The following is a 25,857-nucleotide window of genomic DNA, read 5'->3' as shown; positions in this document are numbered from 1 at the left end:
TACCCGATGACATCACAAATTTACTTACTTACTTACTTACATCACAAGTTTGAGTTTTAGCACTCTAGTTTTTGGATTCGGGAGAGTTGTTCATTATTACAATTTATTTTTTTGACTGTCTTAGACCATAGGAATAACATGTATTAATTTTGAAAATGGGCGTAGTTCCCAGGGCTGCACGGTGGTGCAGTGGTTAGCACTGGCGCCTCACAGCTAGAGGGTTGCAGGTTCGAATCCGGCTTGGGACCCTTCTGTGTGGAGTTTGCATGTTCTCCCCGTGTTAGCGTGGGTTTTCTCCGGGTACTCCGGTTTCCTCCCACAGTCCAAAGACATGCAGGTTAGGTTAATTGTGGACTCTAAATTGCCCGTAGGTGTGAATGTGAGCGTGAATGGTTGTCTGTCTATATGTGTCAGCCCTGCGATGGACTGGCGACCTGTCCAGGGTGTACCCTGCCTTCGCCCAATGTCGGCTGGGATCGGCTCCAGCCCCCCCGCGACCCCTAACGGGATAAGCGGTTGCAGATGGATGGATGGATGGGCGTAGTTCCCCTTTAATGGTCCTTTTTCAGCATACGGTGCTTAAAAATACACAAATTCCACCCTTAAAAATCTTCAACCAAGTTTCTACAGTGTCTAGAATACAATAATTGTGAAAGATGCACACTGATTAAATCATTTATAGTCCTCATCTACAATATGTATACAATTCAGCCGTAAAACAGGTTTTTCTTCTTCTTCGTCTGCAGTCTTTAATTGACTGTTATCTTGTTTGTGTCTCTATTTTGTACATCATGTCGTTGGCAAAATGCCTCCCCGACTGCTACTAATAATATTTCTCTGGTGTACATTACAGTTAATTGAAGTGCAGCAGCTGTCAGAATAATTACATGCTGATGTTTGCGACTTGGCAGGGAGGGATTACGCTCAGCCACAAGCTCTGGAGAGTTTCCTTTTTCCTTTTTTTTCTTCCTTCTTCTCCGTCCTGCGAGCCGACGTTATTTCAGCCAAATGCCAACAGAAAAACTGGCTCTTAGACAGACATAGGGAGAGAGAGAGAGAGAGAGGGAGAGAGAGAGAGAGAGAGAGAGAGAGATGGATTCTGTTTGCCTAATTAGATACACACCAAGGGACACTATGGAAAACTGTGGTAATCCACAGGACTTGTTTACAAACGGAAAAATATTTAAAATATGACAAAAAATTCAATGTTCAAGGTGTTGAATTCTACTACGATTAAGACTTGTTTTTGTCCCTTTCTTCTTTGTTTCTTTGCGAGTTCAAAGTTCAAATCCAGCTGTCTAAAAGACCACAACTCCTCCGCACTTTTGTTGGTGAAGAGCACATCCACTCCGCAGGAATCCACTGGACGTCTGCCTCCTCCACCTTCTCCAGGTCCGCCTTCAGCTCTCTGAACGCCATGGCGATGTCTCCGTTAACGATCACCTTGTCAAACAAGTGACCGCACTGGCTCTCCATAGTTTCGGCCAAGCTGATCATGTCCTCAAAATCCTCCTCCTGTGACAAGAGAAACACCTGGGTAAATAAAACTTAGTAACGTGATGCTATAATACCTCAGTTCTGCTCTTTTCACAGCTTGACTTGTGTGTCCTTCGATTGGCCGTCGAGCCAAAGATGAAAAGCACAGAAAAGGAGAACTAAAAAAACAGCAATTGTTGATTAATGATGATCTCATTGTTAATCTGACAAATACTGTTGATGGAAACAGGGCGGCTAAAGCCTGGCCATATGGCGACATCCTCTAAGAAGTTGTTTATAATCTGCACATACTGTAACAGGACGGATCCCCGTGACCATTCAGCTATAGTTACCGAGGCGTGACACACCGTTACATGCTGATAGTAAAGGATAAGAGGCCTTTTCACACCAGCTGTTGTACAAGAGCCCTATAAGATATGCCTGAACCCTCTAAGGGCTTTGGTGCTTGGCACCGAGCAGCCATGCTGCAACACAGGTGTGTGACCTCATGGGTTTAACAAGGCCAGCCGGGGTCAAACAGTGAAGAAGAAGAAGCCAGATGGGGATTATGAAAGTGACCTAGCATCTTTTTGTCACACATATACCATCAAACTTACATGATCTTGTTTTGAGATTTGTTCATTATTTGAGTCATTATTTCAATCCACACACTCAAGATGTAACCCTTCATCTCTTCTACTCACCTGTACGTTAGTTATGGAACAAGAAGCCACCCACCTAGCAGCCTTGTAATTTCCCCCTGTCTCTTAAACGTCTCTTAAATGCAAACCACAGGGTCAACCATGTGTAAGGCAAGGTGTGAGCATGTCTGTGGGGTCGGGCGGGTGCATTAAGGCCAAGGTGTTTGACCTCGCACCGCCCTGCATCTTCTTACAAGACATGGAACAAGCACCTGACTCCACACACATGTACTGGGCAGACTGTGTTTATTATGTTCAATAGTTTCTCTTACTGAAAAGATCCTGACTGAGTTCTTGTCGTCGACGTCATCGCAGATGAATTTAACTCTCCGTCTGGTGAGGCGTAGCTCCTCGATGCACGGGGGCTTCACGAACACCACGTACGGTTTGAATTCAGATGTGTACACGTGCTTTATTTTCTGGGACGACGAAGATAAAAAAAGGTCAGATGAAGACAGAAGTATTCATGGTACAATAAGTTGTTTAAACAATGTAGACACATTAAAGGAATACAATAAGATTTCAGATGTCGGCCCAGCTCTTAAAGTAAATGTTGAATAATCTTAAATGTTGCTTTATGTAGAATGAGGGATCCATGAGGGATTACTTTCCAGACTGTGTAAATGATGGAGAATCAATAACAACCCAACCTCATGGGAAGGCGTATAATTAGCACGACATTACAAGGACATTCCACGTGTCATGAGAACGCATTTTTTCCTTTTCCCGTGTCATTTTTACGCCACGGAGCAAAACTACGGTAACAGCCGCAGTTAGGTTTAGGCAACAAAACCACTTAGTTTGGAAAAACTTCATGGTTGGGCTTAAAATAAGTATGTACACTAAGTAAAATACATACGGAAACAACGTAACAGAAGTACGGAAAACATGTCACAAACGTGACTAATGTAACTTAAAAATAACTTAACAATGCCTTAAAAGTCCTGTGTTTGTTTGACCATCCACCTCCCACCCCACACTTAAGCAGCTTCTCTCACTTTTTATTCTACATCATTAGCCTTGATTTTCACATATTGATGCTGATGGCGTACAAACGACACATCAAAAGCAAGAACGGCGTTCTTAATTACCTTGTCATTCACACGCCATTTAGTGCGACCAGACTGGGCATAATGTGTAGCAGATTAACAGCCTACAGTAAAAATACTCGGTAACACTTCATTTTACAGGTCCGCAAATTTCATGGTAATTAGGTGATAATTAGCGAGTAACCTATTTGAAATTTCTTTGGAATTACTGCCAAATTTCCTACCCTCATGTACCACAACACTCGTAACTGCTAATTCCCACTGTTGATGTAGTGAGAGTGAAGAACACTATGTGCTTCTTCTGATACACATGGAGTCACCAGTCCCTAATGGTTAGCAAGGACCTTAATTGGCAGAGCGTAACAAGTGGAGGTCCATGCTTTCTCTTCTCTGCCCAAGCACCCCAACAAACCAGTAGCATGCAATCCCTCACTGGCTTCCCACCACCACACTACTGCCAATTGTGTCTGATGTAGGGCCTGGCCAACAGTGGAGCACCACTGCCAAGAACTAAACCCTGTAGTGGTCCTTGGAAACTTCATTTTTATTATTCAAACATCGAGTAGTCATATGATGAAAAACTATTACTGAAAAGGCAATCGTCCCAATTAACATTTTTAGTATGAAGTGCCAGTGTGAATGATTTACAGGGGAAAACCAGGTGAATTATTTCGGCTAAAATAACTTCTTTCTCCGCGTCCAAATTGAGTTGGCTATGTTAAAATGTGAGCCTTTTCATGGCACAATACTCACATTAGGGTGCACATCCAGGAGGCACACCTTGCCCTCAGCCATCACTCTGTGCACTGAGTCTAGACTTGTTCCATAGTAATGTCCTCGGTATCGCCCATATTCTACGAACCTAGAGGCAGAAAGAAACACAGTAAGATAGTAAAATGGTAATCATGGAGGCAATGGGACTATTTTTTAACATTATGGGAAAGGAAAACTCAAGAGCGCCACTTCCTCATGTACCTATGATTGAGAATATCCTCTTCAAACATATGAACGGACACAAAGTGATAATCCACCCCTTCGTTCTCCTGCCTCCTCCTCTCCCGTGTGGTGTCTGAAAAGGAGAACAGGACGGGAGCCGTGAAAAGATGAGAAACCATCGTGTGCGCGCGGGAGGTAAAGGTGACACTTTTGGACGTCTGTCTTACACGGTACGGTGACGCCATAGTGGTCGGGGTCGGAGATCAGGAGCCTCCTCTTCAGTTCATTAACGCCAACGCCGCTGGGCCCTGGAGACAAAGATTCAAAAACACTGTGTTCTGTATGCGAGTATTCATTCCCAATATCACTGTACACTAATGTTTTCTTCACGACACGGCCGACATCAAATAGGCTTTAGCGATCTGGTGACGCATCTGTCTTTATCATCAGAGAAGGAGAAAGGGAAGAAGAGAGAGTCAGACAGACAGAGCTATGATTTCATACCGATTTCAGTCTGAAAAATGATTCTCCGACCGGCCTCGCTCTTTTTCTGTCTCTCTATTGCTCCTGGAAAATCCATAGCATCACATTTAAACGTGACATCTGCAAAGACGCACAGTATCGGTGTCACTATAGTGTAGGATGCACAGGATGAAGCACACACACACACACACACATACTGTAGCATCTGGGTTTTTCTTCTAAAGCAGGTTTCTGCCGCCCCAGATTGCATCAGACTCTAATGTCTGAAAGTAGGATTCCTGACATACCTGCCTTTTCCATCACAGCGTTGTTGCATGAGCTCGATACATTACAAAATATCAGGTTTATAGACTCTCCCCTCTTACACCGCTGATGTCTTTCACAGCTGCTGCACAGAGCTGGAGAGGAGAGCATCATCGGGCTCGGTGGATACTTTCTCCTCCTGACCTTTATATTTCAAGAGTTACACGATCTGTCGGACTTAAAGTGGCTGGCAGTCACCAACTTTTCCTGGGGCATAACGGTCTATTGTTTCATTCAAAGTGCGCAAGCAATGCAAACAAAAAAAAACCAACCTGGTCAAACATTATCCAGCTGGTCCTGTTTTAGCGATCCAGGTTTCGGTTTTCCCATCTATAACTCTTATTGCCAATAAGCTATATATTCTTAATGATGACCTCCGGTCAATGAAGAGCCTTCGCAGTAGACAGTAAAACGTAATCCAGAGTCGGGGCGCGCTCCAACTCAATTAAAGAGGTCTAAATCTAAATCCAAGCTGTCTTAACTGTTCCAGTTTGATGATGGAGCACTTGGCTGACATTATGAGGGATCTTATTCTCATCCCCTTCTCTCCATTCATCTATCATTTATCTCCTCTCTATCTTCATTTCATTGTGTTTCTTTCTCCTCTCTGCCTTCCACTTTCATTTTTCCTTCCATCTTTATGCGTCCCTTCTTTCTTTGATTTCCCCTCAGTCACAGATGACCTGCAGTTGTATCATAATATGACATTAAAAAGACCTTCAGCGGGGCTCAGTGCAGAAATCCCTGGGGAGAGATATAGCTCAGAAAATACATAGAGCAGACCTGCAGGATTGGCAGAGAAGTGAATCTGGGGTGGGCCACTTGGTAACTTAAGAGAACACAATATATTCTGACTTGGAGTTCTCTGACAGTGTTTACGTGGTTCTGATGGGGAAAGATTGTTCTAGCACTCAAAGAGTGGGGACGTAAATCTTCATCAATGCATTACTTTTTCTTTTGATCAACGGTTTCAATAAGACATGTCATTTTAGTGAATGGGATCATGTTGGTTTTCATTTTTTTTATATGGGCAAAAAAAGGGCAGCGGGATGATATAAAACAGAACACAACTGACCACAATGTGCAATATACCTTGTTATAGGCTTTGTATATAGCAATGTTATATACTGTACATGTATCACACTAGTTGCTCATAGGAACCTATTTTACAAGCTTTTGGCATTGTGATTTCAAACAAACTTTCCACACAAGATGTGATCTTACCCGACTCCGATCGTATGTTTAGCTCATACGTACCGACCAGGACGACCAGACGGTGTCGGTCCTTTGGGTCTCTGTGGTAGGGTATCACCTCTATGTAGGTCGGGGGATGAATTGAGCTGCGTACCCCTGTGCTCCACCTCCTGGACCGAGCCGCTTCTCTGGCCCGGCTGCTCTTTCTCCCGAGTCGGAAACTCCTTCTTAAACCCGCTGGAAAAGAGAGAGAGAGAGATGGGTCTTAGACCTGCCAGGCCAGTCCTAAAGCCTGCATTCATTGATTTTTGGCCACTTGAACGCAGCGCAAGACAACATCTGGCATATTATCGGCTTATGAAGTTGATGAGGTGAATGTGTTGTGAAGTAATCCCCTACTAATTTACACAACCAGCAGGTACAGAGACACAGTGGATTTCATTCTGAGTCACCTAAGAAATGTAAGTCTATTATCCACTCTTCTTTTAGCTCTGTTTTTGGTCTCCACCAATTCCTGAGGGAAATATCGGTCTCTTTAGCTGCTAAATGCTCCGCTATGTTCACCAGCTAGTAGCTAACTTTGTCTGTCTGACATTTGGTGCTGGGCAGGTAGCATACAGGGTTTTTTAGAGCTTTTTTTGCTGGAAATTGAGGTTGATAAGAGCTGTGAGAGTCAACCAAAACAGTGATGGCAGGCTGTAAAATTAAAACAATGAGATGAAAGAGGCTAAAACGGGGTCAAGTCTGGAAGGGAGCTCGCAAACTACAAAATCTGATCTGAGATCTGCAAAAAAATTGCAAAAAAATAAAAAAAACTCTTGCGAAACTCGCTGCCCGACGACCTATCCTAACCTTAACTATTCAAGGTCAATGCCTAACATATTTATGTTGTTCTCTTAATTCAAACCAAGCTGCACATACAGAACAAAGATCATTTTTATCTTGACACAAGAATGCCAAAACCAGACCATATCTATCCATCCTGATGATGCTTTTGGTCCATTTTCATGTTATTTACCTTTAATTATAACCAAAATTGTGAGATACCTTTAACTTCCAAGAATCACCAAACGCTGCTTCCTTTAGTGCACCACTTGGACATCACTTGATTAAAAGTGCGAACACTAAAAGTCTTCAACATTGTTAAAAAGCACAAGAGATGACAACAAGAACCACGACAGAAGCGAGAACTACATCAACACCGCCACCCAAACTCTGGTGTCAAGCACCATCCTGAACAGCACAAATCTCAGTCAACAGACGGCAACTCCGTCTGTCACGCGTCGCTTGTAGGCCGTCTGACAGCCAGCGTCTGCCATGCGACTGTGGTCTGGCCTGACTTGGCAGGCTCGCTCTCTTTCATGATGTTAACTGCTGCTAAGTGATGCTGCCAGGCTTTCTTTGACGTCACGTCAGCTGCAATTTCACTCTGTAAGCATATCTGTCCATTTCCTCTCCGGGCTTCATTCTAACAAACATGGCACTATGAGTAGAGATTTCAAAATGTTGTTTACATTGGATTTAAACTGATGATTTCACTAAGAAATGTCAAAGGGCAATACATACTGTATATAAACCCTATGTTATACAGCAAACGAGAAGTCTTATTTATTCCTAGAATGAAGTAAGGTCTAGAGGAAAACATATCGTGATTGTCAATCTTAAGTAATTCTGGCAGTGAAATTCATCACGTGTTACTTAAAATGCTCTCAGCTGTAAAAGTGTAGTGCATTTCCAAAAATGTACTAGTGGAGATAAGAGTGCGAGGAGAGTGAATACATGCAATGCATGTCATGAACTGGACCCGGGCCCGTCATGTCAAGATGATATGATATGAGCCTTAACCTGCAGAGTAAAAGACATGAACTCTCTCTATGAAGCATCGTAGTCCGAGACCATTCAGGGTGCTTAAATGGTACTTAATAATTCAGTCTTACCATTTAAAAGAACACTTTGACATTTTGGGAAATACTATCATTTGTTTTCTTGTGGAGAATTAGACAAGAAGATCGATACCACTCTCACGTCTATCTGTTAAAGTCACTGAAACGGAAGTTAGAGCATTTTTAGCTTCTGTAACGTGACATATTTCTGAGTTAAACTTAATATCGGGGCTATATACAGTAACAAGAGGGATTTTAATCAAATCCTTCACATTTGACTAAATTAGATCTCAAAAACATTTCTTGGAAATGTAAACAAAGTTTTTGTTTGTGTTTGATACTAATTTGCTATAGCTACTACTAGCATCCTGGCTACTGCGAGCTAATGGTCAAGTGTGGCTTTATATGATATGCAAAGTTAGCTAGTAGCTAGTTGATAAATGTAACAAGAGATTACTGAACAATTTGCACAGCATTGGAACTTGGAAAACCATTATTTTTTTATTTCACAGTGTCTTTAAAGGGACAGTGTGTAGGATTTGGCGACATCTAGCGCTGTGGTTGCAGATTGCAACCAACTGAGTACCCCTACGGTTACTCCTCCATTTCCATGACTGCGGTAACGTGAGCAGCCGAGTGCAAAACCGTGGTAGAGCCGTTCGCCTCGCTCAGAGGTCATCCTTACCATAATAACACTACTTTAGGAGCAACAGAAGTCAGACGGCGGCTGTACCACGGTTTGCACTCTGCGGCTCACGTTACCGCAGTTTCACAAGCGTGTCGGAAAACTATGGTGGCCTTCAGGTAACGTAAAAAAAAAAACTCTCTCTCTAGAGCCAGTGTTTGGTTTGTCCGTTCTGGGTTATTGTAGAAACATGGCGGATCATCATGGCAGACTCTGTAAAGAGGACCCGCTCCTTATGTGAGAAAGGTATCAATCTTTTCGTCTCATTCGCTGCAAGAAAACGAATAAGTGTATTTCCCAAAATTTCAAACTGTTCTTTTGAAGGACAGACAGAAAACCACAGGCAATCTAAAAAAATTAGCATTCACAGGGGGACAAGTGGGTACAATCTGTAAGTCTGTCTTTCCCCATTCACCCCTACTCGTGTATCTAAGTACTCCACTAGTTTCCTTCTCTTTCAGCCACTCTCTGCTCTGATTACTCTGCATGCAGTCATTTGGTCGTGCGGCATCGATAAAGCTTTACATGCCAGACAAAGAGGAAACACAGAGTCCGAACCACGTCATCAGGTGCAAGCTGGCTCGAGATGAGATGAAATGCACATTATTAAATGCACATGACTTTTGGAACTGATATAATGCAACATCTGTAATTACCTTGCCGTGTACAACAGACGCGAGGAGCCTTTTTACAATCAGCCATAAGCGCACGCCCCTATACGAACATCCTGCACCGCTCATATGCACACACGCAAACACACACAAGCCCATCATATCCAATCCATGAGATCAAGACAAATGGGATAAATGGGAAGGCTAAAACCACATTTGCTGTTCTAGTCCTCTCCCTCAAATCCTCCAAACCACAAAGCGACATCATCATACGAACTGGTTTGTACTGTAAATATAACCAGGGTCTCCTTTTGTTGCTGGTTTTTCTACATTTGTTTTTAAGTTCAATATATTCTAATTTATGTGTGTTGTTGTGAGCTGTCATGTCCAATTGCCCTGACTCGTGTTGTCTTGTATCATAAAGGTCCCTTTTTCCAGTATCAGTGGTATTTGAGTGGAACAAGTCAAACATCTCACCAATGTGGATCCCTGTTATAGCTCCATAGTCTACATCCTCCATGACTGGAAAAACAGGAAGAGAGAAGAGGAAAGAGTGAGGAAATCGTGGACACAAACCACAAGGGGATGACACGTGCGTTTGCTCTGAAATTTCATACTTAAAGTATTAGCATATGTTCTGACCCAAATGTCCTAATATCTTGCTTTGGAAATTCTAATAATAGTTTTATTTAGAAATGATATCCACAATTTAGAAATATTAATAACTACCTTACTCTTACAAATTGATTGTTAGCGAAAAAACTAGAACACTGAAGGAGGCCAGATACTATAAACCTGCTGGGAGGAACATTTAACAGAAATGTTTCCATTTTGGAAACACAGTGCGGGGAGCATTACAAGCTTATTATTTTTGGATAATACGTCTCTTTAAATCTTTAAAAACCCCAAACCAAAACCTAAAATATACATGTGTATGAAATCATGTAAATTATGCTCAAGGTAGGTTTTCAAAAGTAAATTCAAACAGACAGTACCTTCCCCCTCATCTGTGGAGCATGTGGAGAAAACAAAAGCAAGTGAGTACAACGGGAGGGTACCCATGACCTTGACCTTGACCGTGACCTTCAGACGTGACCTGTCACCTCTCAGTTTAGTGCTAAAGGAGCTCTGATATGTTTATTGGAAAGTGTTAAAAGGTTTTATTCTTTTCAGGTGGGGGGATTTTATGGACAAACGTTGGCTCGTCACCTGGTGGTTTGACTTGTCGAGGCTTGAACAGGGCTTTAGGTCGCTGTAGCGCAACTCTCCTGTAGAAAGACAAATAAAAACAGGATTTAATCAAAATGTCTTAGATAGATATAGTGTTTTAAAGTGAGAGAACATTGTTATCGACTAAAAAGCATAAAATAACGACCTCTCATGGAGCTGCTGCGAGGGGATGAGCCCCGCCCGAGCGTTGCTGTCCCCGAGGTGACAGGCCTGCCACCAGGTGTCATCCTCCATGCTGACAATCTGGAGGATGTCGCCCCTTTTAAAGGCCACCGCTGCATCCTTGCACGGAACGGTGGGATCCTCGTTGGGATCGTAGTCAAAAAGAGCCCGCATAAACAGCTGAGGAAAGAAAAATCATTTCATGTTTTTGCCTTCAAACAGACAAACAGGTGACCAAAGGAAAAGGGCTGTCAAAGTTAACACGATAGCAACGCGCTAACGTAAATTTGTTTTAACGCCATTCATTTCTTTAATGAATTAACGCAACTTGCGTTTTTGAGGTTGTAGCGGGCTTGGTTTTAAAGCTAGAGTGAAGATACTGGCATCATATGAAACTAAAAAACCTAAGAATCCATTCAACCATGTCATACTAGCTTTTCGCCAACACGAAGTTATGCTAAATTTTGGTGAGAAAAATCTTTCATGGCCATTTTCAAAGATCTCTTGATCTCTGACCTCAAGATATGTGAATGAAAATGGGCTCTATGGGTACCCACAAGTCTCCCCTTTACAGACATGCCCACTTTATAATAATCACATGCAGTTCTAGGGCAAGTCATAGTCAAGTCAGCACACTGACACACTGACAGCTGTTGTCATATGTTGGGCTTCAGTTTGACATGTTATGATTTGAGCATATTTCTTATGCTAAATGCAGTACCTGTGAGGGTTTCTGGACAATATTTGTCATTGTTTTGTGTTGTTAATTAATTTCCAATAATAAATATATACATACATTTGCATAAAACAAGCATATTTGTCCACTCTCATGTTGATAAGAGTATTCAAGTCTTGACAAATCTCCCTTTAAGGTACATTTTGAACAGATACAAAATGTGTAATTAATTTGCGATTAATCACGATTAAATATTTTTAATTGATTGACAGCCCTAGAAAATACACAATCAATTGATTCATTCTTCTCTCTTCCTATACTGCAGCTTTGTGAACGTCTACGGTAACCTAGCAATGGACACAACATCTCTGCCTGGTGAGTTTTCACATATGTTGGTGTCATTTTTGAGAAATGACCATGATCATAGAAAATAATTTGTCTTAATCCGTCGCAAATGCTTCCTGCTCTAACAGTTTCCAGCTTGGACATCCACTTCATGTATGTGGTGGTGGTGGTAGTGGCCTATAGAAGCCTTCCTACACAAAAAAAGATTGAGTTTTTCCACGTAAGGTGCGCAGATTCATTGTTAATGTTAAACTGAGTTGATGCGGCTCAACACAAGTGATGTGTGCAAAATGCTAAATCAAGTGTTTTAAATGATAAAAAGCTGTAAATTGTTATGAAGTTAGTGAGTGTCTCATCCTTGACTGTCTGATCTGAATTTACTTCTTGACAATGCGCTGCTGTAATGACAGCACCGTGGCAAAAACACAAACTATAACCAAACACACAAGATACCACTGATTTCATCTTGTTTTTACTGAAAACAGCTGGGCAGCTTTCCCCCATGCAGCCAGATTGCATGCTAACGTAAAAACAACATTCGGCACGGGAATATGTGTAGTTATTATTTACTGTACCTTCTTATTAGATGACATTTCTCCCTTGGAGGAGGCAGGAATTATTTTGAAGGTAATGTCCCCCTGAGAACAAGCCTGCAGAAGACATTTTAGGAAATTCTTATTTGGTTTCATGCTGAGAGTTAGATGAGAAGATTGATACCACTCAATGTGAAGCTACACCCAGCAGCCGATTAGTTTAACTTAACATATAGACTGGAAGCAGGAGGATACGGCTAGCTTGGTTCTGCCCAAAGATAACAAAGTCAGCCTGCCAGCACCTATAAATTCAGTCGTTTACATGTTTGTCAAATTTTTTAATCCGTACAAAAAGCAAAGTGTAAAAAAAATACTCCTTTTTGGCAGATTTTTTTTAGCTAGCAGTTTTACCAGTGTTCAACTCCGGGTCTGAAAAGTAAAGCTAATGCTGAAGAGCCTTAAACTTGCATTCTTTCTAACAGCCAGCAGGGGGCGACTCCTCTGGTTGCAACAAGAAGTCAGATTGTATAGAAGTCTATGAGAAAATGAGCCTACTTCTCACTTATCTATTAGCTCAGTAAACATTGTAAACATGATTTTATGGTCTCAATCTCTAGTTTCAAGTCTTCTTCAATACAGCATGATGTTCATTTAGTAAATGATGGTCCCATTTAGAGTCAAATAGACCATAAAGCAGAGTATGCTTGTAGCAGGTCGCTATCACGGCGTTGTCCGGTCTGGGAGTTGTCCGCGTTTTCGTCTTACAACTTTAACTCTTTCACAGTGTGTTTAAAATTAATTATATCCTTTTTGGTCGCGTGAAAATGTCTCAATCAGCGTTCGGTTGACTTAGTTCCACCCTCTCGTGTCACTTCTGGTTGCAAAAGACTAACATGGCGACAGTCAAAAATCAAGATGGCGACGTCCAAAATGCCAAACTCAAGGCTTCAAAATGGCAATCCACAAACCAATAGGTGACATCATGGTGACTACGTCCACTCTTTATACAGTCTATGAGTTTTACCGTGTTTCTAGTATATATGCTATATGCTAAGCTAACCCTCTCCTGGTTGTAGCTTCATATTCCATATACAGGATAAGGCTGGTGATATTGTATTGTTTTCTTACTCTCAACAAATCTAACTAAAAAAGGAAATCAAAAATTATGAAATTGTACTAACAAGTATTGTCTGTGCATCTAAATCCTGATATATCTTATTCCTATGTGCCATAGAGCTCCACAGAAGGTGACTAAAATGTGACTGAACAGCGGAGGTGAGACTAACCAGAAGAGGAAGGATTTCCTTTGGCTTCCTGTGCTCCAGTGAGACTCCATTCACCTCTTTCAGCTCATCTCCTTCATGGATCAGACCTTCAAAGTGTTGGAAATACAAATGGAAATGTTTACCACATGCTCTTCACTGTAACATGTACATTTACTATGCGCCATCATAATGTTACTACAACCTAATACAGTGTAAAGGTAGTGTGAGAGAGTAGAGTGGACACACAGTATTAAATAAGCTCACCGCTTTTATCAGCTGCACCTCCTCTCATGATCCTCGCCACAACAATTGCTCCAGTGGATTTATCCCTCTTAATGGTTGCCCCCTTGGGGACGATGATTAGTGAATGAAAGGACGATGGACAAAGAGGTCAAGCGGTGGACGGTGAAAACAACATGTTGGTTTTATTACAGCTCAGACAAGCTTCTTATTTAGAGTCACTTCATTCCAGCGAAGGTTATTTGTATCATTTAGCCGACTGCCTTCATGTAACACACAAAGCGCTGGAAAAGGTTATCCAAATCAGCATTATTTTCAACAGATGTTACTGATGTGGCGCAAATCGCAATGGAAAGAGCATCTTATGTAGCCGACTACAATCAGCTCACGCTCGGGTGTAACCCTGTTGTCTGGAAAAACGGGAACATGCTGGATCGATCAAAGAGGCCATGTCAGAAAAAGGTCAGTCCCCTTTCGAATCTAGTTTTGGGATCAATACAAAAGTATGTTCTCTATTATTGGTCCAAAGCACGTTCCACTCTCGAAGCTCAAACACTAACACACGAGCACATACAGTGTCCATCATTAACTAAATTATGATCATATTTTTCTTTTTCTTTAAAAAGATTAAACTCATGTCCGCCATAAGGGCTGTATTTTTGGCGCTGTTTGTTTATCTCATAGCAGGATATCTCAAAAAACTTGCTCACAGATTTCAATGAAATTTGGTGGAAAGTAAGGCCACAGGCTGAGAAACAAATGTTTTTTGATCGAAATCCAGCAATTTTTTAAAAAGGAATTCTAACTTTGTGCGTGAGGGCATTTTCGAACATTACCGATATATTTTCTAATGAACTACTGGATCTACTTGAGTGGAAATAAAATCTGGCACGTGGGCCGCACATCTGTCCATCACTATATGTATTTTATGGAGATCTTGATCCAGAAGCAGATCCCAAAAATCTGAACTTTGTTTTATTATTAAAATAACAAATTTAGAGGATTTTGCAGTCCTTGGCCGAGGTATGCGCCCTTTGTTGTTTGATTCGTTTGCAGTCCGCAGTTTCTCTTGATCCAGGAAAATTCCAGAAATAAGTGACAATGGCTTGGAACAAGGTGGAACAAGGCAGATCATTCCGGTAGTATCAAGGAAATGAGCTATGATTAAAGACATTGAAACAAGTTGATTCACATCAGAAACAGAAAAGACATTATCCCAATCCATTTTAATGCTCAGTGTGGCTTTAAAGGACTCATTTAAGGGACATAGTTATGCAGTGGATATAGATACGCATGACAGAACAATGCTGAAACTATGTTGTGCGTCACAGCAGATATATGGCAACAAAGATGTGGAAGAATTGACTGTAAATTCCTGGCTGCTGCAGTAGCATTTTCTTATGTTTCCTGTCATTCTGTAGTCCTGCTACACCTTGGCGTACATGGCTTAAACAGTCACGCAGTTCGACAGCATGACATAAATTCACCAGTCACCAGAGAAAAAATTCAGCTGTCTCTTGGATATGTTTATTGCTTTGAACTGCCTGTGTGTGTCAGATATATTGCGGCTGGACAAATTACACATTTCTGAGTTCAGTTGCCCTGTTACATGGTTGTCTTAACTTAAATACTTAACATTTGCGTTTGTTTTGTGTGCATTACAAAGCCAGGTAGACCAAATTAGAAACAGGCTGACAGGCAGTAAAGTACAGCTGAACTTGTTTTTAGAGCCACATAGAAATATAGTTACTTGCTTTCTTACCGAGAGTTAGATGAGAAGATTTATACCACTCTCTATGTAGCTATAGCCCGAGGAGGTTATCTTAGCTTAGCATCGAGGTTGGTAACAGGGGAAAACAGCTGGACTGGCGTTCTGACAGCTCCAAAACTAACTAATTAAAGGTACAATGCATAACATTTCGTGGGCTCTATCAGTAGAAATGGAATATAATATTCATAAATATGTTTTCATTAGTGTATAATCACCTGAAACTAAGAATGTGTTTCTACAGTTGCCCAGAATGGACAAACCAAACCCTGGCTCTAGAGAGACACGTTTTTACGTTACCTGAAGGCCACCGTAGTTCTCCGACACGCTTGTGAAACTGTGGTAACCGTGGTACCGCCAGCCACCGTCTGACTTCCGTTGCTCCTAAAGTGGTGTTATTATGGTGAGGATGGCATCTGAGCGAGGCGAACGGCGTTACCACGGTATTGCACTCCGCAGCTCACGTTACGGCAGTCTCAGAAAGGGAGGAGTGAGAGGAGGGGTACTCAGTTGGTTGCAATCTGCAACCACACCACTAGATGCCGCCAAATGTTACACACTGTACCTTTAACATGTTATATCTCATTCCAGTTGTGTCAAGAAAACAAAAAAACGAAATCTACAAACCTCTCAACAGATCCAGGTTAGCTGTTTGCCCCTGTTTTCAGCAGTCTTCATGCTAAGCTAAGCTAACTGCCTGATAGCTTTAGCTGCACATTCAGCATACAGGCATGAGAGTGGTACTGTATCAACCTTCTCAGCAAGAAAGCGGATGTATATTTCCCAAAATATGGAAATATTAATTTAAGCCAAACGAGATGAATCTTATTATTAACTTGACCTCTGAAACATGAAGACATGTTTACTCACCAGGGGATCTTTGGTTTTAACTAGACTGACAATTTTGACCGAATCCTCGTCGTCCTCCTGTACGTCATCAGGTACCGGTGGCAGAGTGGGCTCAAAGTCTCTCTGAGCTACGGCGTCGTGGACCGACAGGAGACTCTGTGGAGGAAACAGAAATACTCTGAAGGTGCTGATCTGCATTCGGGTATGCCACTTTGAATTCTACTGTAGATGTTGTGAATAGATGTGGCACCGGGGCTACTAGTAACCTCTAATGCATCTCACTTTGTGTGGAAAAATGTCACTGGCTAAGGCCAGCAGTATACTCCAAACAAAATGGAAACTGACATGTTGGCTGTCAAAGCTGCTGTCGAATTCGGCATTGTGAACAAATGCCAGTGTAATCACTGCAAAAATCTGTTCATTTGATAGTGTCCAGGGCTGCATGGTGGTGCAGTACTGTTGCCTCACAGCGAGAGGGTCGCAGGTTCAAAACCCGGCCCCTCTGTGTGGAGTTTGCATGTTCTTCCTGAGTTAGCGTGGGTTTTCTCTGGTTCCCGCCCATATTACAAAGACATGCAGGTTAATTGACTCTAAATTGCCCATAGGTGTGAATGTGAGCGTGAATGGTTGTCTGTCTCTATGTGTCAGCCCTGTGATAGTCAGGCGACCTGTCCATGGTGTACCTCGCCTTCGTCCAATATCAGCTGGGATTGGCTCCAGCCCTCCCCCTGCAACGATGATGAATGAATAATGGTGTCCATTCTAGATGGAAGCGCACTGAAGAACCACTATCACCAGTTCAGGTTTAGACCAACACTTGGTTAGGCTACAGATAGTTAAATATAATTGTGAAGTTAAAAAATGGTAAGCATTCAAACATGAATGCCACCGATCCCCGTTGACGAATTAAAGATGACTAAAATGTGCAAAAATTCCAATAAGTTTGGCTGGCCTGCTCACACTTAGTACAGCAACTGAATCCAAATACATCACTTTCCTCCTGGAAACCTTCAATTTTGCCGTCAGTGCCAACATGCCAAATTTGATTTAGTCTGGAATGTGCTGCCAGCCTGTGGGCCACCTGAAAGCAACCCCCTACATCACTGACAGTCGTACTGGTTCACCTCAAACAACACATATCTTGGAAAAAACACTCATTTTCCAGTGATTTGATATATGATTCACTATCAATGCCCAGACGGTTCGTTTAAGTTCATTCTTTGTCAGCTTTGGCCGTGCCAAAAACTCCAGATTTGTTTGCAAAAAACAATATTCTGGATAAACATTAATCTCTCACTGTGATCCTGCACAAGATACAATTTAAAAAAGGGAATTTACTGTAATCAGAAAGAATGAGAAGAAGCGGTGAAAACATCTGCTCATCAACTTGATTTTAACAATCAGCCAATCCATCCGTCAGTTAGTCTACTTATCCGTGTTGTCCGTCAACAGTGGCTCTGCTCAGAAGCTGCCAGCGCGTGAGCAATGTGTCTCTGGCCACTTTCAGAGACAGGTTTTCAAAAAACAAACATTCATTCACAGAATATTATACCCCGAGTCTCTCATAAGTATGTGTGAGCTCCAGCGTCGGGGCCAAGAACAAACAGGTCATTAAGACTGTTTAAACAAACCTGTTAGTTCTCGGCTGCCTTTGGCTCCTCATTAAGAAAAGCCACAAATTCTGCAACTCACTGGAAAACCATACGTTCTGTGTGTGTGTGTGTGTGTGTGTGTGCGTCTGAAATATGACTGTCAGCAGATCTGAAATAAGGAAACATGCATTTAAGAGTAGTCTGGGCCTCTACATGAGTGAACACTAATAAACATAACTAGGGAGTAGGTTAGCTTCAATTCCAGTGTGGTTAATAGATGTCAGCACCTCTCAGTGGGCTAAATGATTAGGTGGAATAAATTTAAATAGAATTACAGTTGGATTGATTTGTGTGACTAATACAAGCCTGTTGATGTGAGTGTAAACTCCAGTGTTAAGTCACCTGAACGGCATCAGAATAGCTCGGAGGAAGCATTCCTGCACAGATTACACTTCTAGTGTTAGCTACGTCAATGACTGAACATGTTACCACACCATTCATGAGTCGGTTTCTTTTATTGTTAATGATCCATTGGGGCGCTGAAGTAGAAAGAAGCAAAACAACGTCTTCCGAGTGGATTATTGCTTCATAAATGGTCCGTGTGAATGTCAATTATACAGTAGGACATGCTTCAGTGATGAACTGCACAGTTTGGGGCTTGTTTATGTGTGTGAGGGCGGTATTATTACAGAGATTAAGAAGTCAATTAAGGGAACAGACAGTTCAACATGTCGGGAAATATATTTGCTTTCTTGCCAAGAGTTAGATGAGAAGAGCGATACCACTCTCGGTTGAATATGAAGCTGGAGCTAGCAGCTGGTTAGCTTAATTTGCGTAAAGATTAGACACGGGGTCCAAAAGCTCTGTCCAAAGGTAACAAAAGTTTGCCTACTGGCACCTCTAAATCTCACTAAATAACACGTTATATCTGGTTTGTTTCATCCGGCAAAGAACAAAGTGTAAAAAAATCAGAGATTGTGGCTTTTTGGAGGGAAATAAGATGGGTTTTTTTAACCTTTGGACAGAGCAAAGTTAGCTGCTCCCAGTCTTTATGCCAAGCTAAGATAGGCGAACATCCCCTGGCTGTAGTTTCACATTTAATGGGTAGATATAAGAGCAGTATTGAACTAGGGCTAGTCAGGATACAAACAAGATATAACATGTAAATAGGGAGTTTTAGAGGTGCTGGTAGACAGATTTTATTCTATTTTTTTACATTTAAAGTATTCTCGTCTTTTTGCTACGATAAGCTACGGTAGGCTGACCGCCTCCTAACGGTTTAGCTTACTAAAAAGACTGGAAACAGGAGGAAACAGCAAACTTCACTAGTTATATCACATTTGTTTAATCAGTACAAAAACTGAAGTGAAAAAACGTCAAGTTGCAGTTTTACGGGGAACAAGATTTATCTAACGAAGTATTCTGCTTCAATCCATATTTGTTGCCGTTTAGCCTTTCAAAAACAACATTTTCACTAGGGTCAAAAACAGTTTGCTCTCCTTTTCTATGGCATTGCCACTAGGTCATTTTGTCAGGACTTAACCGCATAGACTGTATGTATAGATATATATCTATATAAAATATATACACTCTTTGCTTAACCCTGTTTTGAGTGTAGGCCCGAAAATACATCTAAATGTATGCCAATGGGAAGCTCAGCATCTGTTGAGTATTAAACATCTGTATGATTGTATGGGTATTGGAATAAATAGATATATACAGTAAGTAAGTGAAATATGTGCTGCTGTACATAACTTTATTTTTTATAAATAATTACGAGAGGGGTGCCTTAGCTTTTTTTTTTTCGCTTGAGCACTTAACCCCAAAAATGTGCACGGCACTTTCTAGTCTTTGTGCTAAATTAAGCTAAGCTAACCGGCTGCTGGCTGTAGCTTCCTATTTATCACACAGACAAAAGAGTAGACTGTCAATCCCTGATAACGCTTGGCAAAGAAGCAAACGTAGGCGTAAAGCGTATATTTCCCCAAATGTTGAACTATTTATTATAAGAGGTGGTGTATTTTCTTGGCTGGGGGGGTTTTTTAGGTCGACACGCATGTGTGAAGCAACTGTGAACACATCATCACCGTGGAATGAAATACTCCTCACCTTAAAGTTGGGTTTGGAAAAGAGGGCAACCAGTTCTTTGACTTCATCCCTCCAGCCCTGGTATATCAGCTCCTCCGCCAACTGGAAGCAGAGGAAAAGAGAAGGAGAGGCAGGATATATATTTTCTATAATTAGAGGTATACATTTATATCATGGCCTGAGGGAGGTTAGTGTACACTGTACTAAAAAAGGGACAAAAAGGGTTAGTGAAATTCAACTTGTATCGGACTGCAGTGACACATCATCAGTACTGTCCTTGTTTCTACACTTGCATATGGCCCCGTTCACCTCATCGGGACTTTTCTTCTTGATGTTAACTCTCTGTTGTCAGTGTTCCTGTTTTGGTTTTGCATCTTTTAGCCATCGTTGGAAAAAAAAAAAAAAGCTCCCGAATGTTCAAGGCTACGCGACAGCTGCGGCGACAGCTAAAACAGAGCGGCCTTGACCGTCAGCGGCAAGCGAGGAGGCGGCGAGTGACTGTGTGCAGTCGCCCGTCTTGTCAAGCATATTACTGTAATGACTTCTACTGCTTCAAGATGTCGAGGCACACTCCAGAGACACAATGCATGAAGGTCATTAGTTTCCACTGTGAGCAAACAGAAGCCTCTCTGAGGGGAAACAGGCCCATGGTTTGGCCCTTCCAGTAGGTCCTGATGATTTAAGCCAGGCGGAGAGTGGCTGTCTAACAGAATCTGAAGCAGAGGGAGTGAAGAGGAGGAGATGGAGAGGAGTTTTGGAGGAGAGGATAGGGGTGGATAGACAGTACGGAAACATGGCAGGAATAACAGTATACGCAGGGTAGAGGGAGAAGATAAAGGAAAGCAAAGGGAGAGAAAGGAGGACAGGATGGAGATAATGGAAGGGGAGTGTGGTTTAGGGATGGAGAGGAGATGGAAGCGTAGAGTAAGGGAAAAGTGTAACATCCTTGTTTGACACTTTGTCCAAGAACAAGAGGGGAAAAGTCAGGAAATGAAGGTGGAACATGACCAAAATGGTTCAAAGAAGGTAGTGGGATGAGATGGAAATATATAGGAGTGATTGGTTGGTAACAGGAACGAAGAGGACTGGTATATGAAACATGATGCACATCTGAAGGGAATAGAGAGACCGGTTGTCACAGCCGTAGTGGGAGATCTCTCTGTCACTTCATCTTAAACCTGAAATTAATTGTATTCCTCCGACCTGAAACATTAGACTACACACAAAATGATTCTAGCAGCCTGTTGCTCGGCTCTGTCCTCGGTGACCTAACCTCCTGGCACGCAGATACAGAACGATATCTGCTATAAAACACAGCCTTTCAAGCTATATCATCCGAGGTGACAGAGTTTTGAGATAACATTTCATAATTCACCACAGATAAGAAGAACCGTACGTGCTTCTGTGTGACAGGAAAGCCGTTTATGTGTGGAGGAAACTATTTGAACGACGAAAAATCCTCTGCTGTCAAACAGTCATGCTCGGCAGCACGTCTATCTGCAAAAGATGTTTGGAGAGAGTCACTTACATCTGAGGCCAGACTCGCTGCGTGCTCTTGGACGGGAACAGGGCTTCGCTTCTCAAAACGCTTCAGTCGCTCGTGGATCTGTCAAGTCAGGAAAGTATCACAGTGATGGTTTTCTCTGCTGTAAAAAGACAAGTACTGCAATGCCAAATACTGCTTATACTATTACTACTACTTCTACTACTAATAACATTAATATATAATAATATAATTTAATTTATTACAAGACCTGCTGCAATATTACCAGGGCAAAAAAAACAACAATTTCAAAATTAATGTTAAGATGTATTGCTGTTCAGTTTATGTGAAACTGCATTTACATGACCTTTTTCTTTGTTTTAAAGGTACAGTGTGTAGGATTTGGCGGCATCTAGTGGTGTGGTTGCAGATTACAACCAACTGAGTTCCCCTCCGCTCACTCCTCCCTTTCCAAGACTGTGGTAATGTGAGCCGCAGAGTGCAAAACCATGGTAACGCCTCACTCAGCGACCGTCCTTATCATAATAACACAACTTTAGGAGCAACGGACGTCAGATGGCGGCTGGCCGTACTGCGGTTTTGCACGGTGGCCTTCAGGTACTGGATAATGGAAGGGGAGTGTGGTTTAGGGATGGAGAGGAGATGGAAAAACACAAAAGGCTCTCTCTAGAGTCAGTGTTTGGTTTGTCCTTTCTGGGCTTCTGTAGAACATGACAGAGCAACATGGCGGACTCTGTGAAGAGGACCCGCTCCCTATGTAGATATGAAGGGCTCATTCTAAGCTAACGAAAACACAACAATTATTAGTTTCAGGTGATTATACACTAATGAAAACATAGTTATGAATATTATATTCCATTTTTGCTAATAGATCCCCTGAAATGTTACACACTGGTTCTTTAATAGTGGTGGAAAGTAACTCAACTAAGTACATTTTATCAAGTAATGTACTTAAAGGTGCAGTGTGTAGGATCTGGCGTCATCTAAACGTGAAAACGCTAAAACGTGAAAATGCAAGTGGCTCTATCTAGAGCCTTTGTTTGGTTCGTTCTGGGCTACACTATAAATATGGTGACCGGCTCCGTGAAGAGGACCTGCTCCCTATATACAGTAGATATAAATGGCTCATTTTAAAGTAATGAAACACAACGATTCTTATTTTCAGGTGATTATCCACTATAGAAAACATACTTATTCATATTCATATTATATTCCATTTCTGCCAATAGAAATGCTACAATGCTAAATGCTACACACTGTGCCTTTAATTTTGAGGTACTTTTACTTGACTTACTAGACTTCATAAACAGATTCATATTTTAGACAACACTTACATATTAATGCATTAGTAATAATAATACATAGTTATACTATATGATAGAGTAACACTGACATTCTTCCTGTATAATACTAATATGTATGGTATGGTTTTGTACTGTTACTTTTGATCATTTAGGTACATTTCCCTGATAATACTTCTGTACTTTTACTTAAGTGACACTTTAAATGCAGGACATTTGCTTGAAATGGAATATTTTATATTTATATACTACTAAAAAATAAAATCTGAGTATTTAATCCACCTCTGTATTTTGCTACTTAAACAAGTTAGGAAGTAGATGCTGTAACTGAAATGGGTGAAAGTAAACAGGCTCAAATCATTGTAGCACAAATGTGTCTTCATCACCTTAAAGAGCAGGTGAAGCTTCTTCTCCATCAACATGCTGTGGAGGAACCTGTAGTCCTCCTCTCGGTCTGTATGAGACTCTGTTCCAGACATCACTGACGATAGCAGCCTGCACACGCCTGCAGGAGGAGGAGCACAAAACGCCCACACGTACAAACACACACATATACACACACATATACACCACCTGCACCTGTTATTAATTTACAGTTCTTGTTTTGAAGGTTATAAGGTGAGGTCAAGAACCCAAAGAGGGAGGTCAAAGGTTAAACGGAGGGTGTGATGAAAAAAAAAAACTCCTACAGGGAAGCCTTTAAAACATTCACTGGTATGGGGATCATTGCTTTATTTTCCAGTTGAAACAGCGAGTTGAAAAGAACAGAAACCTAATGTGCTCAGATTGCCTACATATTGCCTATTGTGTACATATAACCTGTTAACCTGCCACACTTTAGACGTACCTCTGTGTTCTGTTCGGCTCAGCATCCTCCTCACTCTGAGAAAAGAAATAAACAAGTATTGAAACCCTTGATATATATATTCATACTCAGGTATTTGCTCCAGATTTCTTTTTGTTTTTATCAGCGAGGAGGGAGACTAGAGCGTGACCCAGAGAAAGGGAAAATGATGAGAGAAAGGAAAGAAATGTATGTTGTTCACATGATGCTTCCTCTGAGATATTACTGCCCCCTAATGCTGGTATGAGATATTTCACCTTTACAGTAATAATACACTGTTCCACTGACCATACGGCTATGCCACTAAATTATTAAATCAGTAAAGGTTTTACCAATAATATTCACATTTTTGCATGACTGATTGGTCAGTATTACTTATCTATTAACTTACATCAAACAAAGGATGAAAACATAACTCTGATACTACAGGATAAATATTGGATGTCCTCTACTCAAAGTGAATAGATTTTTAACCTCCCTCAGGTCATGATTTTGATCAATTTAAGAAAATGTAACCATAACAAATATGCAGAATTGAATTGAAAAGCATGAGTTGCTTGTTAGGTAAATAGAATTTGTAAACAAATATTGTCCGGTATCCCTCAATGACCAAGGCTAGAGAAATACAATACTATATCCGCACTGATATTTGTTTCTTTCAATTATTTTAATAGCAGATAATAAATTAAAACATTGTGAGAAAATAATGAATACGTTTTGGACTAATACCACTAATCTAGGGTACAGATTAGGAGTGTAACGCACATATTTATGTCCATTTGAAGCAGAGGAAAGCAGCTCAATACATCCACACAAAACTATAAGTTGCACTCACCAGAGACTGTGCACTCCATCAGGCCCAGCTCCGGCAGGCCAGATCGCTTAGTACCTAAAGAGTATGAGCTACATTTGAACGTCCACTTGTAGAGAGAGGTTGTATGGTGTTTGACTGGCCGGATAGTAAACGAAACTGTGTCCTTATTCAATCAATATGTGTTAGGTCTGACCTAAATCAAGCCAGCAGGCAATCGATACAGCAATCAACAAGCATGGGGCATCACTTTCCACATATGACTGTCACACAGATTTAATTGAATCTGAGGTCAGCCAGCAGTTGCATCCATTCAGTACTTTTATTTTATTTTCTATTTACAGTAATTTCACACTTTTCTCTGTGGTGATAAAATACATGGCTGTTCTGTTTTTTAAAGGTCCCATATCGTCCTCATTTTCAGGTTCATACTTGTATTTTGTGTTTTTTACTGAACATGTTTACAATCTGTAATGTTCAAAAACAACTTTATTTTCCTCATACTGTCTGCCTGAATATACCTGTATTTATCCTCTGTCTGAAACGCTCCGTTTTAGCTCATCTCAACGCAATTGCATTGCTAGGCAACAGTTTGGGTCCATGTTTACTTCCTGTCAGCTGATGTCATTTACATACACTGCAACAGGATATAAACTGGGACACATTTAGAATGTTTACGTTTAAAACCGTGTAATGGTCTAAATATTGTAGCTTTGTGACATCACAAATGGACAGAAATCCTAACGGCTTGTTTCAAACGCAGAGTTTCTGAATACGAGCTGTGTATTTCCCTGTGGAATGAGAGTTTCAATACTTTCACAGTAAAGTAGTAATTTTACGTGTTATTTTCTTTTTTTCTCGTAAAGTTCTGACTTTATTATCGTAATATTCCGCCTTTTTTTCCTCTTAAAGTTATGACTTTATTCTCGTAGTATTACGACTTTTTTTCTCGTGATATTACGACATTTTTCTCGTTAAGTTGTGACTTTATTCTTGTAATATTACGACTTTTTTTCTCGTTAAGTTATGAATTTATTCTCGTAATATTACGACTTTCTTTCTCGTTAAGTTATGACTTCATTCTTGTAATGTTACGACTTTTTTTTCTCGTAATATTACGACTTTATTCTGTAAATCTCAGATGTTTTTTCCCTCAATGTGGCCCTGATACTCCGTCATACATTTTCTCTTTGGCCCTCACTGCTTTAGACTTATATTCTATATACTTAGACTATAAACTGTGTTACCTTCATCACAATGCTCAAATGTTTTGCGGCTCCATGTTTCCCCATGTTGTCCATATATCTGTTTTTATGTTTTTTTATTTT

At 41.1% G+C, this 25,857-nt stretch overlaps 1 protein-coding gene across 1 annotated transcript; it reads right to left on the bottom strand.

Moving 5' to 3' along the window:
- Positions 1-1,083: 1,083 nt before the first annotated feature.
- LOC119499208 (MAGUK p55 subfamily member 7-like) lies at positions 1,084-23,601 on the bottom strand. Its single transcript, XM_037788463.1, has 17 exons — positions 23,564-23,601; positions 23,261-23,453; positions 21,598-21,675; positions 20,091-20,171; positions 16,411-16,545; positions 13,797-13,878; positions 13,554-13,639; positions 12,310-12,384; positions 10,697-10,893; positions 10,531-10,589; positions 9,799-9,843; positions 6,206-6,379; positions 4,390-4,470; positions 4,202-4,295; positions 3,980-4,088; positions 2,450-2,596; positions 1,084-1,515 (listed from the first exon to the last, which is right to left on the bottom strand). Exons 1-17 carry the CDS (start codon positions 23,599-23,601, stop codon positions 1,285-1,287), a joined length of 1,905 nt encoding a protein of 634 aa, XP_037644391.1. The 3' UTR covers positions 1,084-1,284.
- Positions 23,602-25,857: the final 2,256 nt, after the last annotated feature.

The sequence above is a fragment of the Sebastes umbrosus genome, chromosome 12, assembly GCF_015220745.1.
Source record: "Sebastes umbrosus isolate fSebUmb1 chromosome 12, fSebUmb1.pri, whole genome shotgun sequence".
NCBI lineage: Eukaryota > Metazoa > Chordata > Actinopteri > Perciformes > Sebastidae > Sebastes > Sebastes umbrosus.
Note: the sequence above shows the minus strand (reverse complement) of the source record. Positions and strands in the feature narration are given on the sequence as shown.